Raw genomic sequence first — 19,083 nt, forward strand, 5'->3', positions numbered from 1 at the left:
ACCCTACCTCCAACCCACACGCGTTAGATAGATAGATAGATAGATAGATAAATAGATAGATAGATAGATAGATAGATAGATTATAGATAGATAGATAGATAGATAGATAGATAGATAGATAGATAGATAGATAGATAGATAGATAGATAGATAGATAGATAGATAGATAGATAGATAGATAGATAGATTACATTGTACAGGTTGTCAACTTTCGTTGCTGGCTTTTCCACATCATTTAGCTGTCCAATAAATATGGAGAAGTGAGATGAGGACGTTAAAGTTTATACCGTTACTAGCAACCCTTACGGCAGCAGTGACGTGGTGAAACCCCTCGTCAGATTCTCTCCCTCTATTTCTTCACTCTTTTCAACCGTTCCTCGTACGATACCATCGAAGTGCTCTCATCCTCCAGAGACAGTCAATGTACCGCACGGACTTCCTCCCTCCCTCCCTCCCTCCCTCTACCTCCACTCCCCTCCTTCCTCCCCCCCACACTAAAGCTCAACCGTCGAGAAGCGTACTGATGCGCTGATTATTCGAAGCACGCGCGCGTCATTCGAGCAGTCGTGCGCCTGCAGTTCCTTGTCGGCGGAGGAATATAGAGAAGCGACTCGCCCAGTAGCGGCGCACACTTCGGCGCCTTCTGACACACGCAGACGTCGCTTCACAGGACGGCAAGCGCAAGTGAAAAGGCTGTCGCTTCGTCAGTGGAGTTCCCACCACACACACATACATACACGCAATAAAAAGAAGAAACCATCGAACGCTCTTAAACGCACACAAACAAATACGCAAGGCTAGCGCAACAATCCGAGCTTATACATCCCAAGGGTCGAGAAATCGCAGTCGGAACAACGCAGCTCGAACAAAGGGGGCAAGAACGGAACAAGAAAAAAAAAAAGGAGAGAAACTGCAGGAGAGAGTCGGGCGATACAATCTCTCCGGGGCCACCGTGAACAGGCCGCTGCCAGCGCAGCGGCCCGTATACACGTAACATAAACGCGCGGCCGCGAAAGGGAGACGTCATTGTGTACGCCCCAGGGGCACTTGGAGAGTCGGCGGAGCAGCAGCAGCCCTATAGGGTGGACAGGAAGCTCCATTGTCGGCCGGGCGGCCGGCGCCAAACGAAGTCGGCTGCGACGACTGACCGGTGTCCGCTATACGCGTATATTAAACGTATACGAGTCCAGTGCGCCGCGCCACGCCGCTGCGAGGCCGTCGATATATCGTACGCCCGCCGAGGTCGAGGCGAAGTGTGTTCCTTGCTTGCTTTCTTTTCGCGCGCCGACGATCTGGGAATTGCGCGTTCGCGCCCTATTGTCCGACGCACGTACACGTATATGACTCGCCAATGTAAGCGGTGCTGCGAAAGGGGCACGTCTGCTATTGTTTCAGTGAGCGTATATGGTCCGCTGCCGTACGAGAGCTCGCTTCTCTTCCTCTAGCGCATTCTAGAAACTACAGCACGCAGAGCAAGCGCGGTATCGCCGTTAGTAAAGCCTCGCTGTATACTCGAAGTATAACCGAGCGTCTCTATAACCAAGGCCTCTACAACGAAATTACCTTTATAACGAAGAATTCCGTATGTCCCGGCCGAGTTCCTATCTTTCGTACGCACTGTGAACGCCTGTATACAGTGAAGACCACTACGACTAATTTGACTGTACAAGGGAATAATACAGGCTTCCGCGTTTGTCGCTTTGCAGCGAACGCACGTAAGGGTGATGGCGCTGCCCTCATGGGGCAGCCACTGAATCGAGGTTAGCGCTATAGCTGGCCACGCGCTTGATGAACGTGCCGATGACAGCGACTATAGTTGATGGTCATGCTGCAGAGCTACAGGAATCGCTGAAGGAGGAGGAAGACAATGGTGCAGTACACGGGCGGATCTAGCCTTGCAAAAGCTGCCCGGCGACTGCTCCGCCCGAGCGTCTCCTTTTACCGTGCAGAGATAAACAGATGAACGCGCAGTTCATCGCAGAAGACAGTTCACTCCGTATCTCACTGGGCTATCAACTACACTGCACTAATGGTGAAGTTGAGCAGTACTTGCTAGACTTCACTACTCGTTGAATAGGACAGTGTCGTCAAAAACACTTCAGGAGGTGGCGAAACATCTCTGTCCTGAAAGTCTAGTATCCTTGCGGGAAGATACGGTAGCGCATACACAGAGAGACTTTGTTTCCGTCCGTCAAGGAGAGTCTCGCGCTCTGCCACAAATTCTGCGCGTTCCAGCAAGTAATGTTTTGTATCACCACGGGCGCGACAGAACGAACACGTTGGGGAGGGCGACGGTCTCATATATATATATATATATATATATATATATATATATATCGTGTCACCACTTGTGTCACCTCTTGTGTCCTACTTCACGAAATCTTACTCATTTCGCATCGGAATGCCCGACAACGCTCTCTGCAATGCCTGTCTTTGCGAGAAGACGCTAGAACACATTCTGTGCGACTGTCCTGAAAATAATTTTCAGCGACAGCCCCTGGAATCCGTTTTAGCGCACCTTGAAACTACCATTGCCACTCGGAACGATTTTCACATGTTGCCGACAGAAGACATCGCAGCTGAAGGCGACGAAGGGGGTACTTCGGTTTTTAAAAGAGACGGGGTTGGACAAGCGGCTGTGACAGTGATATCACGTACCACGCAAGAGTAACGGACTCTAACTGACGATGTGTGTGCTGTGCTATGTGCTCTCTCTCTCTCTTCCTTCCCCATCTTTCACTCCCCCATCCCGCTCCCATGTGTAGGGTAGCAAACCGGTTGAGCTAAACTGGTTAACCTCCCTGCCTTTCCTTCTCCGCCTTTTCCTTCCTTCCTTGTGTCACCGCGTGACGGTGTTCTCGCTGAATGGGTGCAATCGCTGAACTCGTACGCCGCTTGTTGCGACTGTTGCAACACAGTATAGTGGGTGCGCAAGGCTGTCAATTAGATCCATGTTGACCCCGACGCGATTACCATGTTCGGAATTGACGACGAAGCTCGACGAATGCAGTAGTGATGAACAGCCTGCAGATGAACCGAAAATTTTGACGACAGCGAAAGCCAATCGACGCCTCTGCATGCGGTTGTACAGGCTTGCGTCACTCCCGGGTTTCGAGGAGGAGCACGCCGATGAACATACGCCGTGTAACGTCAGCTACGGTATATTTACAGAGAGGTGACCTCCATAATGAAAGATATTGAAATTCCTAAGCACTTCGTTATAGAAGGGCTTGACCACAGTCTAAAAAAAAAAAAAAAGAAATCTTAAAGCCCCACGGTGATTTCTGCTAGTTTCCCTATTTCCCTTCACCTCCGAGTATTCGTAGGCTGAGCCGCAATCTGTTTTATCGACGACAAATGCAGCTGTCACGTGCTGGCCCGCGCGGCATTTATTTTAATGCGTTAGCAATCTTTGGGCCCTTCACGCACTTTCCGGGGGTTATGTTTTTATATATGTATGTTTCTATCTAGCGGTCTTCCCGCCTAGCTATAGGTCACTAGGTAGGACGTGGTCGAATGTGTATCGCATCGGGCTGCTGTGCTGAGGGAGCAGGGTTCGAAACCAACCATTTGCACAACTTGGGTCACTGAGATTGTGGCAACGTGTAAACATATATGCGTCGCTCTTTAACGAATCTTTTTTCACGCCGACATGGGTGGCTGTATATGCGGGACTGGGTAGGCGCCGCTGTTCGAAGAAATTCTTCGACGGCGACTTGGATCCCTGGGTATGGGCTAGTCGGTCTGTGCTGGGCTTAATTCAATGCACCTCTCTGATGCCAACTTGGGTCACTGGGAGTGTGCCAGTATGTTGTGTGCCGCTCTTCAATGAACGTCTCAGACGCCGACTGGGGTAACTAAGTATGGGGCAGTAGGAATGTGCCCGCTCTGCAATGACGAAAAAGATCCCTTAAGTTTATCCAATGCTGAGCGGAATCGAAGCCCTCACTCACAAGGGTTCCTCAAGGACAGCTACCAGACGTATTAGCAGGCTGCGCCACAAGTGGACTGGGCAGAAGTGCCGCTTTTCAGTGAACGCCTTTCACGCCAACGCTTTAGCGACCTGTACCGTGAATGCTCTGGGTATGGCCGCTCTTCAATGAGCCTGATGCCATCTCGGGTCAGTGATTATGTGCCGGCGGGTGAGCGGCAAGCGAGGGAACGATTCTCAGCGTTCGCAGGCACCGGCGCGACACGCTTCCCGTCTCGGAGGGCACGTGCGGACTTCTCGGCAGTGCCACCAGGAACAAAGCGCGAGAGAGGAGCCCGGTTTCTGCATGACGCGTTTCTCAGCGTTCTCAAGCGTCGGCGCGCCATGGATTTCGGACGCCACGTGCAGACTTCATGGCGGCGGCGCATTATAGATGGCTTCGTGTGTTCTCATGGAAGCGCGAGAGACGTATCTCGCCGCAGTACACGGCTCGTACATAACATCGCTTGGGCGTTGGCAGTGCGTTGTGTCGCCGTATTGGTTCAACGCTAACGCATTACCGTCGACAGTCATAGTGAGATGGGTCGTGAGATATGTTGTAAAGTTCATCGTAATGTGCGTAGGGAAGGACAATGGGCACGCGAGTGATGAAAAAAGACAAATTCCGGCAGAACCCATCTTACCACGAATGACGACGTAAATGGGATTAGCATTGAAGCAATGTATCGACACACGGCATCGCCAACGCAGAGACGCGTCATGTGTGAGACGTATATATATATATATATGCTTCCCTCTGGAGACGCTGCACCATCTGTGGCACCAACGCGAAGTCAGCGTGGAGCGTGTGGGATTACATATTCAAACGAAACTGATTGAATATATATGATGCAGGTTCGATTACGCCCCACGTCACAAAAGAAATTTAATTATTCATTTTTTATTTTTGTCATCGAAGAGCGGCACATACCCAGTGACACATAAAGAGCGACCCAAGTTGGCGGCGAAACGGTTATAGAGAGATGCAGTGAGATATATAGGCACACATACGAAACCGGGAAGTGGTGTGAAGTATCCTAAGAATGCTAATCGAATGAAAAGTGAGCGAATGGATGAGGACTTACCGAGCGAATTTATTTGTGTGGAAACGTGCAGCCAGGAAATCGGTGGCGACGGTATACCGACGAGGTAAAGTGTAGGTTGGTCGAGCGGTCGATTTACTGGGTGAGTGGTACAGAAAGAATGCCAGTCCTCGCGTGCGTGTCTGCGTTGCCCGAGTTTGCAAGTCGCCGTTGGGTAAAAATTCAAGTGAGCGAGCGAATGTGAACGAGAGAGCGATCAGTCTAGCAAAGAGTGTGATTGGACAGATCGGGGTAGGAGTGAGATAGTATAGACGTACTGATAATTTACGAGGCGAAGTGGCGGCGTGCCAGTCATCAGGCAGTGTACCTGTGAATAAATGAACAAGCGCTGTGCGCACGCGCGTGCAAGCATACTTCCCTCTGTCGAGCTTTCGTGCGCCGTAACATTCTGATCACGAATCAACTAGTTCGACTGTCTTTTCTCTCAAGGAGGCGAGTGAGTGAGTGAGTGAGTGAGTGAGTGAGTGATCGACTTGGACAAACCGACGAGGTAGCAGGGAAACATGTTCCGTTCCTTGAGTGACTCTTAGCACGTAAGCCTTCTTTGCGGCACGTTTTCACCTATGCAAAGCGGCCACACGAGGCGCCTGTCTACCACGCCGGCTCACACACTACCGGCACACACTGCCGGGCCCAACCAGAGCCGGTACTATTCTACGCCGCCGACACGGAGGAGGAAATTATATTTGCTGTTCCGCCAGGACTACCGCGAACCTGCAGCGAACCTACAGTAAACCACCGCACTCGCGAGCAAACCGAGATCCCGGCTAAATCGAAATCGGGCCCCCCGAGTTTTAAGAACGCGCTGCAGCCCGTGCTTCTAACGCCCCATGCTTCCTTCGTGGCGTGAGTATAGCCGGTGATTCAATCGCCCTTTCATCAAATAAGCCCGCCCGCGCACACACCGACGCTATCGACAAGTTCTGCATCGGCAGAGACAGAGAGACGAAAGGGTGGAAGCGAGAGAGACAGAAAAAAAATATCTACAGAGAGAGGACACAGAGAGTCACCCGCGTAATCATCCGGGGGAGTTCAGAGTGCACACACAAAGATTCTCGTGGCGCACCTGTACGCACGCTGCGGCTTGGCCCACGTCGATTCGCGTTTGTGCGAGTTCATCCCTTAAGATCTAGGAAGGAAGGGAGGCGAGGGAAGAGCGAGGAAGAACGGCGGCGAAAGCAGAGCGCGGCGAGGGAATTATGGGAACGGGTCTCGGGGGGGGGGGGGGGGGCACTCAGCGGCGTCAATTAGCGGCGCGCGTCAAAGGAAACCGTCGGCGGTGTTGACCCTTGAAGCGTCGCCGCCAACCTCCCCCATTCCGTCTGAGCGCCCCAAAGAGAACTCGGAGCGGACTTGTCGGTCCCGGAAGATCGACTCTCCTTCCTTTCGCCGATCGAAGAGAAATGTTTGCATCTGAAAAGTAGCTCGGGGCTCGGCGGGGCTCCTTGAGTGGTCCGGAGCAGGAGGCTGCGCTGTGGTGCGGTCGAAAATTTCTCTGTATTTGTGACAAATGTGTTGCATTGCAGAGGGAGCGGTGATGGTGATTGAGTTGCGGCGGTGTAACTCATCACAAAGAAAGCTAGTTTATTTATTTATTTATTTATTTGCAGCAGAATAGGACGAACTGGAGTAGCCGTGGTATTCTCCACCTCAATCTCTCCACAGGCCAGTGGTATAAGGCGAGCGAGATAAGAGATAGAGACAAAATGATGAGATTCGGAAACACGCACGCACGACTGCGCGCGCACGCACACGCACCCACACACGCACATGCGCACGCGCTATCTTATTTCAGCACTGCCCGTTTAGGACGCCGTTTGGTCCGCGCATCCAGAGCCCTATAGTGTAAACAGAAGAGAGGAAGTATAAGCGGGAACGGAAATCGAAGATCACGTGGCTCCTTTCGCTTTGCAAGCCTGCGCGGCTTCAGGATGGCCGGCACATTTCAAATCGCCAGGTAAAAAGCGTCCTCGCTCTCTCTCTCTCCGGGCGGCTCGGAAGCCCCCGCAGCTTCGCGTGACGGAAAGCAAACTGCGCCGATCGCACGGCCTGGCGACGGCGATTCGCAAACACGCGCTCCATCTTCGTCGTTTTCGTTGATTCAGCCTGGTTCTCTCTTTCGTTCCATCTTGTTTATTCGTTCTGGCTCGCGGCTCTAGCTGCATCCCTATTCGACAACCTACTCCTATTGGGCAACAGTCTTGCTTGCCCCCCCCCTCCCCCTTTTTTTGAGTCGCAAGTGCGCGTGGTACATTGGGTGTTCGCACGTACCCTGCGTGAACGATCTTGCGTAGTTAGTACGCCTCCGAAGACAACTTTAGAAAAAAAAAAGAAAGACATAAGGAAGCGAAGAATGAAAGAAAGAGAAAAGAGAAAGAAGGCAGGGATGAAGGAACAAAACAAAGAACGAAAGAAAAAAGAAGTTATGATGCGTAGACACAACAGAAGAATATGTAAACATGTAGCGAACGGCGCTGTGGGCTTTGTTAACAAAGGTTTCGTATCCTAGAGGCCAGAAGCGCTTAGAGTGAGAAAAGGCAGACCTTGTGTGTGTCATTTCCCCCAGTCCCATATTCACAGTTTGTTATTGCTTGGAATACACAGAATTGTTCACAAAGGCAATTACCAGCATGCTCAGTCACGAACCAACGCTACCCTATAGGAGCTCACGCAATTAAGAGGTTTACTTCATTAATTCGCAATAGCGTTCCGGGCTTACCAGTCATGATGTCGCGACTGACGTGATAACGGTACGGCGTCGTGTTAATGAAAGGAAGAACGACACTCTCGACAGCTGTGAACTTCTAGCAAGGCGGTGACGCTGTACGATATAATAATTTCAGCCCAACACTGGACGAAAGCGTAAGGAAGAAGTCTCGACAATTCGCTAATACTTCCAGCAGCTCATTTCAACATCGAAGTGAGGCTGTGTCACCTTCGTGCATAGCAAAAATTCTGATCGTTAAATGTTAAAATAACTGTACTTTTTCTTACCACGTCCTTTCCAAAGGTGCCACGTGAAACGACATTCAAAGAGCTAAACCGTGATAAATCCGGCAATTCAGAATAATATGTGCAGCCACAGAGGGGCGATGGTGATGGCCGGGGAGAGGTACACGGGGAGAGGTGTAGGTCCTTTTATCGTTTATGGTCAAACAACCATCGCACGCCACCTAACATACGCGACCGATGCTACGCTGATACATAAACGCGCCTTTCGTTCGTATCTCGCATGTTTCTCTCAGCTCACGAGCGAATCCAACAATTGATGGAGGTAAACTAAAGAACATTTGACACACTCGAGCAATGTTGAGCAACTGAATGAGAGAGAGAGAGAGAGAGACAAAGTTGAGCCCCTCTTCCGGTACGGAGCGCAGCACAGTGATCTGCATTTCAACACACACACACACACACACACACACACATACACACACACAAACTCGCGCGCGCACGCGCGCACAAACGTAGACAGACAAACCCTAGTACACATTCAAGCATGGTCAGTGAGCCGCTCGCAATCGAATCTTCTCTTTGATCCTGAGTTCCATTTGCATTTCGACGTCTGATCTCAACGCGGCCAGAGACAGAGGATGGGTACGAAGCTTCATCGTGTCTCACTATCTTACTACAGTTCGGCAAATTCATTTCCAGAAAGACACGGAGAGAGAGATTCAGTGGTAAAATGACAGAAAAGAAGGACAGACAGAGAGAGAGAGAGAGAAAGAAAGACGGGGGAAATTCGAATCAAATATAATTTGGAACGCGACCTGAGGCAACCATGTGCTGCACAGAGTTCGGCGCTGGCTTCGCCCTTTGCTGCTTGATGTTTCGCGAGCACTTCCGAGATCATTGAGATCTGATCAAGACGTTCGATATGCTGCCGCACAAAGTGCCGATCGATTTGCTTTTCCTTTCTAGAAATGCTGTTAATTTAAAAGACAACGAAGAAAAACGCGCTCGAGCGTGCTTCGTGTCTGCACGCGTGTCGACAGTGCTGGAGTAGTGTAGACACAAAGAGCGAAACAAGGCCTTTATATGCAAACGAACTTTTCAGTTAATTAAGAACTGACCCATCCCAAGGTTATTGCTGAAACGGCTTTTCTCGTCGAAGAGCGCGCTATGCCGCTCAAGCGTCACTGACATTGAAATGAATATTATACGGCTTACTAGAAATGGTTAGATATTTGTATTTCGTGAAGCGAGCGTCTCTACCGCCGTAGCCTACATGTACACTCTCTATGAACAGCTTATAGAGACCACGATATCAGGAAAAATTTAAAAAAAATACTTCTATAGTATAGCCTCTGAAGCGCGTAATTATTTCAATTTATTGCATTGGTTAGACATGGTCGCACGTGGCCTGTGGCTCCTGATTTCAGAGTGCATGCCTATAGGCTGTGAATAAAAATATTCGCCGCGGCCTCTGTTTGGGGGGGGGGCAGCACGAGGGACACTTGGCTTCCAATTTATTGTTCGCGATAATACGGGAAGGTGGCCCGAAAGATCAGTGCATGTTTTACGTTTCTCGTACCGTCTAGCACATAAGGCGTGGTCGATTTTTACGCGAACAAATGCCGCAGTGATAGCCGGAAAGTGGTTTAGCGCACAGCCACCGACAGTTGCAGACATCGCTGTCACTGTTGCCGATATCCACAGCGATAGCGATGTAGACAGACAGCTATCGTCTATCTTGTACAAGAAAAACTCGTACATGTAGATCAAGCTGTTTTAATAGAAGTAATAATTTTAATTATGTTCAGGACAATTTCATTCAGTTTTTGTTCATGGTGACCGGAAGCTAGAAACAATGCTGTCACTATTGCTGATAGCTTCAACAACAACGACGTAGAAAGACATTCATGGTCGGTGTCATAAAAGTACATTTTGCTTTTCTAATCTAATTAATTCGCTATTCAATTATGCTCAGGCCAAGCTTATCCTGTTTTCGCGCTGCACGATCGACAGCTGCTGACATCGCTGTCGATTTCCCTGATACCTAGTGATAGCGATGTAGATCGACAGATAAAATCTGTTTTGTACAGGCAAATCGTGTACAAGTGGATCGAGCTGATTCAATTGAAGTAATTTAATTATCTTCAGGACAACTTGCTTCAGATTTTGCTCATGGTTATGGACAGTCCTAAACATCACTATCGCTGTTGAGGATAGCAACGGCGATGTAGACTGACATATCTACAGTGTATTTATTGGTGTATATTTTGCACTATTTCAACCTAAGTAATTAATTATTTAATTATGGTCAAGGCAAGTTTATACAATCTTTGCGCACAGCAATCGGCTGTTAATGACGTCGCTGCTGCTGATAGCTACAGCAATAGCGACGTAGGAAGACATCTACAGTTTATTTTACATGCATATGACATGTATATGCTAAAATCAAATGTAAATGTGTATATTTCGTGCTTTCGCACAAAATATGCATATACATATACAATATAGCACAAGTACACTACGCGATTTGAAGCACCCGCATGATATTTAAAATATATAAAGAAACCAATGGTCTACTCGCCGGGAACAAAGAAGTTGTAGTGGTGGCACTAGAGCTTAAAGAAAGCACCTTCGACACCATGGATGTATGGATGGATGGGTTTTATTGTGGTCCTCTAGGGCGCGCGTTAGCATCGCAGCGGGCCGTTCCCACGCCAGGACAGGCAGGCCGAGCCTCTCCGCCGCGTCGCGGGCCCGTGGCATACGACCTAATTCTGCAAGGAATAAGTAGTACGGCGTGCGGAGAGAAAAAAAAAAGCCTAAAACTACATTCGGTTCTGCCTAACGGGTCGAAAAGCCACAACAGGTCTAGGAGAACTTCGATCTGAAACTCTCGAGATGCCCAATCGTGAAACCCCACAGGGATCAATACTGCGCCCTTTGCTCCTCAGTATGGGCGTAGAACAGGCTAGATAAAGAATTGGAACAAATACCGGACCTAAAATTCGCGCTGTACTCAGATGACATCACGCTTTGCGTAACAAAAGGATCTCTGGGGCACAAAGAAAGCGTGCTACCAGGGGCTATACAAGCAGCACACCATTTTGCAGTAAAGGGAGGTATGGCTTGCGCGCCGGGGAAATCTGAATTCATCAGAATACGGCAGAGGGTACTGCAAACTAAGAACCCTCGCTCTGGCTCGACGGAGAAGAGCTCAAAGAGGCACGAACAATGCGCGTACTCGGCATTCGGCTTCAAGGTAACAGACGCGCAGGTAAAATAATCAAAACTCTCCCAACGGCAGTCAAACAAATCTCTAAATTTATACGAAGAGCGACGAAGCATCGTGGCGGCTTTAGCGAGAACGAAACTTTGAGACTTGTGCACGTCTTCGTCACCAGCCGCATTACATACAGCCTCCCTTACCAGGAGTTATGTAAAACGAAACTGGAGCAGATAGACGCCCTTATACGAACGACCTACAGAGCCGCCATCGGACTCTCATGCATGAGCACCTCCACGGCAAAACTAAGTGCACTGGGGGTGTACAACGCCTTCGAAGAACTAAAGGCAGCGGTATTAATATCGCAAAGAGAGCGCCTAAACTTATCCCCAACCGGGAAAAAGCTGCTAGAAACATTGGGCTACCCCGTGCGACCACCATACTGCAAGGAAGACCCAGTGGCACTGCCTCGAACGATACGCGGAAATCGCATAGCCGCCCCCCAATTCGCCAAAAGCGTGAGCCCTTTTTACCACCAAGGCCGGCGCAAGGCTCGGGCACACCAACTTAATATATATATATATATATATATATATATATATATATATATATATATATATATATATATATATATATATATATATATATATATATATATATATATATATATATATATATATATGGAAATTGTGCTGACGCACTGTAAACAGATGCAGCTCCGAGGTGAGGTGGCCATATAATACTGGCCGCAAGCCCGACGGACCGATGGAAATACCAAATTGGCGCCATAATTAGAACCAAATCAATAGGCACGGAGGAGACAGCTGCCGTCGCAATGGCAAAAGACGCAGCCGGCCTGTTATCTGTGATCCTCACGGACTCGCATGTGGCTTGTCGCCTGTTCATGCAAGACAGAGTACCGCGGCGTGTGCCTTACATAGAGTTTCATGCAATAATTACTAGAGGGAGCTCTGGCGCTGCAGTCGTTGTGCCACCATGGGAATTATGATGGGACGTACATGGATTTCTCTGATCTTCGTGCTTATGGATTCAGACGTTCTTGTGGCTTTTTATATTACGCCATAAAAATATTACTGTGGTACATTTCCGCGCAATCTATACTATTCGAAGTACAGAAGACGCCGCGAACACGCACAATTGCTATCAACTGCAATGATTGAGCTTCTCCAGGTGGCTAAATCGAAACGTGCCAAGCGTCTCAAGGCACTGGCATGCCTGCGATAAATTCATAAGGGCGTTCCATTCGCTTGTCGTTACATGCGTCCGTGGCTTAATGCTTTCAATATCAGGCTGCTTTGCTAGAGTTCCTGTGTTCGAATCCTGCCGTCGGACAATCTTGATGATGTTTATTTAATTTTATTACGTAGTACATTGTTGAAAATGACGAGTTTACAAAGTCACAGAGCCGTTTTAAGCCAAAAGGACGAAGCTTAGGTGAATCCATGTACTTCCCACAATTCATATGCTGGTACGACCGCTCTCACTGCAGCTTCCGTAGACACTAGCGCAAGAGTTCCCTCTATAGTTATTGGAAGAAACTCGATGGTGTCTTACGCATACTATAGGAAATTCACCGTAAGAATGCGGCCTCCGAGGCCCGGATCGAATACTCGAGCTCGGCAACGCCGTCTTTCAGGTACGACAAACGTCATCAAATTCGAGACAGCGCACGCCCCACAAAACGACATCTCCCTTCCCACGTATATATATACTAGCAGCCCCATCTCAGGTAAAGCTATAAACTCCGGCGTAAAATCCATGCCTCAGCGACGGCTCCTTCTGCATAACAAACGCAGATCTCGAAGGCTATACTTTTGTTGTTTGCATGCACCGGAAGCACTTCGCGAGTTGCGATCGCGTCTTCGACGTTATCGTTGTCCCGACAACGACTCTCTCTGAATGACAAAAGACAGATCTCCAAGGCTATGCTTTTGCTGTCTGCATGCGCCGGAAGTACACCGGGAGGCACGTCGTTGACGCCATGTTTTAGACACCACCTGTCTGGCACGCAGATGAACGAACGCTCGCGTACGTACGCACCTGTCTCGGGTTCCTGGTGCGGAAGACGTGGCAGTGCCTCTGGTCCGCTCGCTGCCTCGGTTCGCGCGCCAGGAAGGCGAACTGGAACTGGCCCGGGTTACACGTGGCCCAGCAGATGCGCTGCACCGCGTGCGCCATCAGCACCGCCTGCGTGAAGATGGGCGCGCGCGCGCGCACGTGTGAGAGGGCGCGAAGTCATTTGCATCGCGATCCTCCCAGACGCGAGCAGCAGTAAGTCACTCCTCCCGAGAATCACACTACGGCCCGGCTCGCGGGGTTACGGCATATTCGGCTGGTCGTTTCCGAGCACTCCGACGGCGCTCCAATTGTTGTGTAAAACAGAAACTGAGTTGTAACGGTACCACAAACAGAGTCCTATGGCGATGGTGAGACCTGGTTGTCTCTGACAGATTCAGCTTCAGATTCAGTTTATTGTTCTTTAGATACAGTGGATGGGTTAGAGATAATATCTTAGTTGAAACCAGGAAAAAGAAATGGGCATGGGGGGACATGTAATGAGGAGGGAAGATAACCGATGTTCATTAAGGGTTACGGACTGGATTCCAAGGGAAGGGAAGCGTAGCAGGGGGCGGCAGAAAGTTAGGTGGGCGGATGAGATTAAGAAGTTTGCTGGGACAACATGGTCACAATTAGCACATGACAGGGGTAGTTGGAGAAGTATGGGAGAGGCCTTTGCCCAGAAGTGGGCGTAACCAGGATTATTATTATTATTATTATTATTATTATTATTATTATTATTATTATTATTATTATTATTATTATTATTATTATTATTATTATTATTATTATGACATAAGAAGGTCCCAAAATCGAAGACTGCAACGGGACAAATTTTTTTTCATTCTCAAAATGCAGCTTTAAAACCATCGTCTAACCAACTTTGAGGCATTGCCAGAGCGCTCTAAAACGACCACGTCGAATACGCCACTAAGTTTCACCTAAAAGGGTGCGCCGAAACACGCGTTGTCGAAAGACTGCAGCTGGCTCTGCGTTAGCGTGGCCTCCGAGATCAGCCGGGGAGACAACTAGGAAGCCATGTTGTACGGCATACAGTTTGACATCGCGAATACCAAAGGAAAAGCTCACGTTATGAGGTTCCACTCAATTCGCCTGCGCTTTCCGTATTAGTTCACTGGGGGCTGTACTTTTGAGTTTCGCAGAGTTCCCAGCCTTCGTCAAAGGAGCACTGCAGCGTTGTGCCGGAACTGGCGCGTGCCAGTTGCGCAGGGATCAGACCTGACACTGAACTCGTGGGAACTAGTTCGCGAGCTAAAGAGTGTATAGAATGGACCTATAATGTGGCCGTTCCTACGGGGTGATGACAGGCAGCGCACAGACTTCCCTCACCCTCAACTTCATTATTCAGGCATATATATATATATATATATATATATATATATATATATATATATATATATATATATATATATATATATATATATATATATATATATATATATATATATATATATGCCTAAAAATAAAAGAGCTCTAGAGCTCTGATTGCGTCTCCAACTTCTGACACTCGATCGTTTCTTGGTACACTGCAAAACAAAACTAAGCGATCTGAAAATTAAAGGAAAATATATTTACATGCGGTGAGCGTTACATAACAAACGTGACACAGATTTAACTTCGATAACTGCTGAGAAGTGTCGTGATTTATTTATAGTCAGCATTTACAAAGTGACATGAATTAGCTATGACTAATTGCTTATTAGCTCAAAGTAAAACGTTGCACGGGCGCGCTTATACAACTTCACCGGCAAAGGAACGTTAAACGAAGCCGTAACGTGATTCATGCCGCCAAGCCGTGCACCCCCCCCCCCCCCCCAAAGCGTTAAAAGATAAAAAAAAAATGCCCACGTACTCGTAAGCGGTCTAATGCTTTCCTAATCGGCGCGTACGCATACACAGGGTCTCACCAACTTCGTGTGCACTGGCAGCGAGCGCATGCTCGGGCTCGCATCAGCCGATCAGCACAGCGAGAGCTCGACGCGTGTTTCGGCGATGGCTTCCGAGATCGAGGACGTCACGGTTACTGAGAAAGAATCGCCCATTGTGATTTAGTGCGATTTACTAAACCTTCGGCGGAGCTTCCGTTCAGTCGGCGTCGCGCGGAGGACGATTGGAGGCGGACAATGAAGGAGCATTATTATTTTTTTTTTTCTTAGGTGGCTGACGCCATCAATAGCTTTTGCTGCAGAACACGGAGTCATTGAGGTGGAGCATAAAATAAAGAAAAGAACTATGAGGAAGGCTTTGCGCAACGCAATTTATATATATATATATATATATATATATATATATATATATATATATATATATATATTAGTTTCCACTATCAGGGATTCTTTAGCCTGTACTCAATGTAATCGTCGGAATGCGGCTGCCACGCACTGCTATTCGAACCCGCATCCTCGAGCTCAGCAGCCCAACGCCATAGCTATACTAGCCTAGCATACCGCGGCGGGTAACGCGATATAGGCCAGACGAGTCGGCCCAACGCGCGATCGCTACGCCAGAACGCGCGGTTTGCTTATGTTTACTCCATTCTACCGATCTGCCAGCGGAGCCGCGGCAGAGCATCCGAACGACAGCAACAACAACAACAACAACGACGACGACGACGACGACAACAACAACAACAACAGCAACCAACAACAAACTCTCAACATCTCCCAACACTCCGCGTCTGTACGTCGCGTCGGCTGAGCGAATCGAATTACTTCGTGGTGAATGGCCGAGGCCCTGGTCCCAGCCTCTTTCGCTCCGCGAACGGTCGACCGCACCTGAACGTGAGAGAATTTGTGTAAATTGTATATATACGGGGCCTGTAGCTGATAAGATAAGTCGTGCTCAAGTGCTGAAACCACGGGCGCCCTCTCACACATAAATGACTGAAGGAGGCAAAAAAAAAAAAAGAAAAGAAACAGGAACGAAAAGATAAGGCGTAACCAGGAGGAAACGAAGATGGAAAGCTATACTCCGCATACCTTGCCTCGGCCCCGGCTTTCAAGTGAAGCAAAGCGAAAAAAAAAAAAAAAGAAGCTGCCTCGAGATCTTTGGAACGCGGTCTCTGCGGTGGCGACAAATGGAAGGAGGAATCGACGCCACCCTCCCCCCTCCCCTCGACTTGGGAGGTCCCCCTCCGACCACTCGAGAAGAGAAGAAGCCCACAGGTGGCACGGTCGACGAGAAGTGTGCGATCACAACCGCCCTCACGCTTGGTTATATATACCTACATACTACTACTACACGCACGAAGCGTGCAAAACCACAAGCCCACCCTCCTCCGCCGCCTCCTCCTCCTGTTCCTTTTTTTTTTTTCCTTCACGGCTTAAAAGGGCGGGTCGTTTAGCACGCTAAATCTCTCTTCTTTAATCTCGGGGTAGTTATGCAAGTAGGCTGTTCCGAAAGCACGCGCTTTGTTGCAAACACAGTCATCAGCACTATACGCTCGTTACGAGATGTGCATAGTACAGAGTACTCTTGTCAGAGAAGGCCGTGTCATGCGTTGCTGCGCAGACGCGGAAAGGAACTATTAGTTAGGCGTAATTCCCTCGTGTTCCGGTATAGTGTGCTTAGTGCGCACGAGTTTCGTGGACCAGGCTCTCCCCCTCCCCCCCCCCCCCCCATCCGCTTCGTGATCGAGGATAAAGTAGTTCGTATCCGGTCAGACAGTTGAGGGCAGTGGGGTTCACGTAGCACGTCATTTGCGCGTTGAGTTCTGTTTTTATTTTATTTTCGACGTTGGACGCAAAATAGCTCAGGGCTGCCATAACCTGCCCAGCACTGAGATGGCGACTTTGAGGGACGGGTTGTTCCGCGTGCAGGCTTAGCCTTCTACGGTCGTTGCACTATATGTTCGAAGCCGATGTGGCGTTTGCTTAATACGGACTGGCAACGAGCAGAGCTTTGGCCAGTGGGCTCAGCAACGTAGCGGAAGTGCGCGTGCTACTCGAACAGAACACTCCGTCAGTCGATGCTGCGTGCTCGCGACTTGTCTTCAACGTGTGCACACGTGCTCAGTTCCATTAATGCGGAACATTTCGTATACATAAGTGCATGCCCAAATCAGTGTTCGAACTGCAAATGCAGCAGCTGCGCAGATTAATAGTGATTCAATGCTGGGGCAAATTTCGAAAGCGGCATTCTGCAGGTTAATGAAATTGCAGTAAACGTTTCCCCAATTATATTATACTGCGCCCTCTCAAGAGGATCGCGAACATGAACAAAAAATCAGCAAAGTAAACGCGGATACACAGAAGGCAAAACTGAATTTTCGCAGAGACAATCGCTACTGGCATCGGTTATGCGCGACTTGCATTGCGACGGTCATCGATTACTCCGAGCAGAGCTTGGCTCGGGGAGCGAGGCGGCTGATTTTTCTTTTGTGGCCCCCTCACGCTGGCGACGGAGGACCTTGACTCCAATTAAGCGAGTACCTTCGGCTATTTATGGCTCACACGCGTCCGTCCTCTTTCACTCAGAGCGCGCCTTATAGATCATTCGGAACAGGAAGACAGCTCGGCCTCGTTAGCCGGCTATAAGCGACCAGCTCGAACTGATGTCTCCGCTCACCCCGTACGTTCAGGAATGTCTTTCTTTCGGTTTCAAACGCGATCTCAAACAGGATGGCTTCGCATCCGGACGTCCTAAACTTCTGGCCGCTATGGAAGGAAAGATTATTATTATTATTATTATTATTATTATTATTGCGTACGCTTGCACCATGACACACGTGCGTTTTTTTTTTTCCTCGTCCGTGCCAGCAGGAATGCGGTTGCCGAAGGCGCGAATCGAGCCCGCCATTTTATTGCAACGTGGTCAGGACAAAGACCGTCGTCGGGCCACCCGAGTCACGATGCCCATTCCCTGCCTACACTGGGCGAGGTAGGACGGCCGACCACTGACAGGCGAAATAGTTGTTGCACCTCCCAAAGGGGGTCGCGACGCCTCAGCGACACGAAGCTACACTCGGGGCTCTCTCTCTCTAAACGGGCGCTATCGTCTCGACTGACCCACGCGATGGGAACCACGCGCGCGTGCGAGGATTATTAGGCCCTCGTTACCACGAGGGAGCAGTGCGTTTGCGCAGGGAAGACCACGCCACTAGGAAAACACCGCCGGAAACTAGATGGACGTGACTAACAAGCTCTGCCCAGAGCGTGTGTGTCTGCGCGTGCGTGCGTGTACGCGTGTTCAGACAACGTTCCCGTCGCGTCCGATGCCACCCGTGAGAGCGACCCCGACGAGGACCCACCTCCCGGGAGGAGATCGCTATCGCGGGTCTAAACGCTCGGCGAGCGGCGATCAGTCACTTCAGGCGAGGGCCGACGTGGCTGGCTTCGCCACTTGCTTATGGCGAGGAGGAAGCGGGGTGAAGACGGCGGCGGGGCGTAAATAAAGGAGTCAGAGAGGAGGAAGAGAGAGAGAGAGCGGGAGACAGCAACTTTGCATGTTAATCGGTCACATTAAGCGACGAGGAACACCGTCTCCGGTCGCGTGCTTGTATAGGATACCACTCCGCGAGCCGTCTTCCATCCGGAGCGGGTCACTTTTCAACCGGACCAGTTTTTTGGGCACCGTAATCATTATCCTCTTCGCCAGCGCACCTCGACAACCTCGAGCGTCCTTCTTCTTTTTTCTCTCTTCTAAGAACTCGGCTTTCCATTTCGACGGCGGAGTTCGGGAACCTGCATGACGTCGTCGGGCACGACGAGAGAAACCATACACGGGGTTATCTCTCG

General features: G+C 49.5%; 1 protein-coding gene across 1 annotated transcript in view; it reads right to left on the reverse strand.

The window, feature by feature from the left end:
* Positions 1-19,083, reverse strand: part of LOC142575587 (uncharacterized) — a 252,699-nt gene that overhangs the window by 109,133 nt on the left and 124,483 nt on the right. The window contains exon 4 of the mRNA XM_075685069.1: positions 13,310-13,456. Within this exon, the coding sequence (XP_075541184.1) occupies positions 13,310-13,456 (147 nt within the window). The remainder of the gene's footprint in view (positions 1-13,309; positions 13,457-19,083) is intronic.

This window comes from Dermacentor variabilis, chromosome 3, assembly GCF_050947875.1.
Source record: "Dermacentor variabilis isolate Ectoservices chromosome 3, ASM5094787v1, whole genome shotgun sequence".
NCBI classification, from domain to species: domain Eukaryota; kingdom Metazoa; phylum Arthropoda; class Arachnida; order Ixodida; family Ixodidae; genus Dermacentor; species Dermacentor variabilis.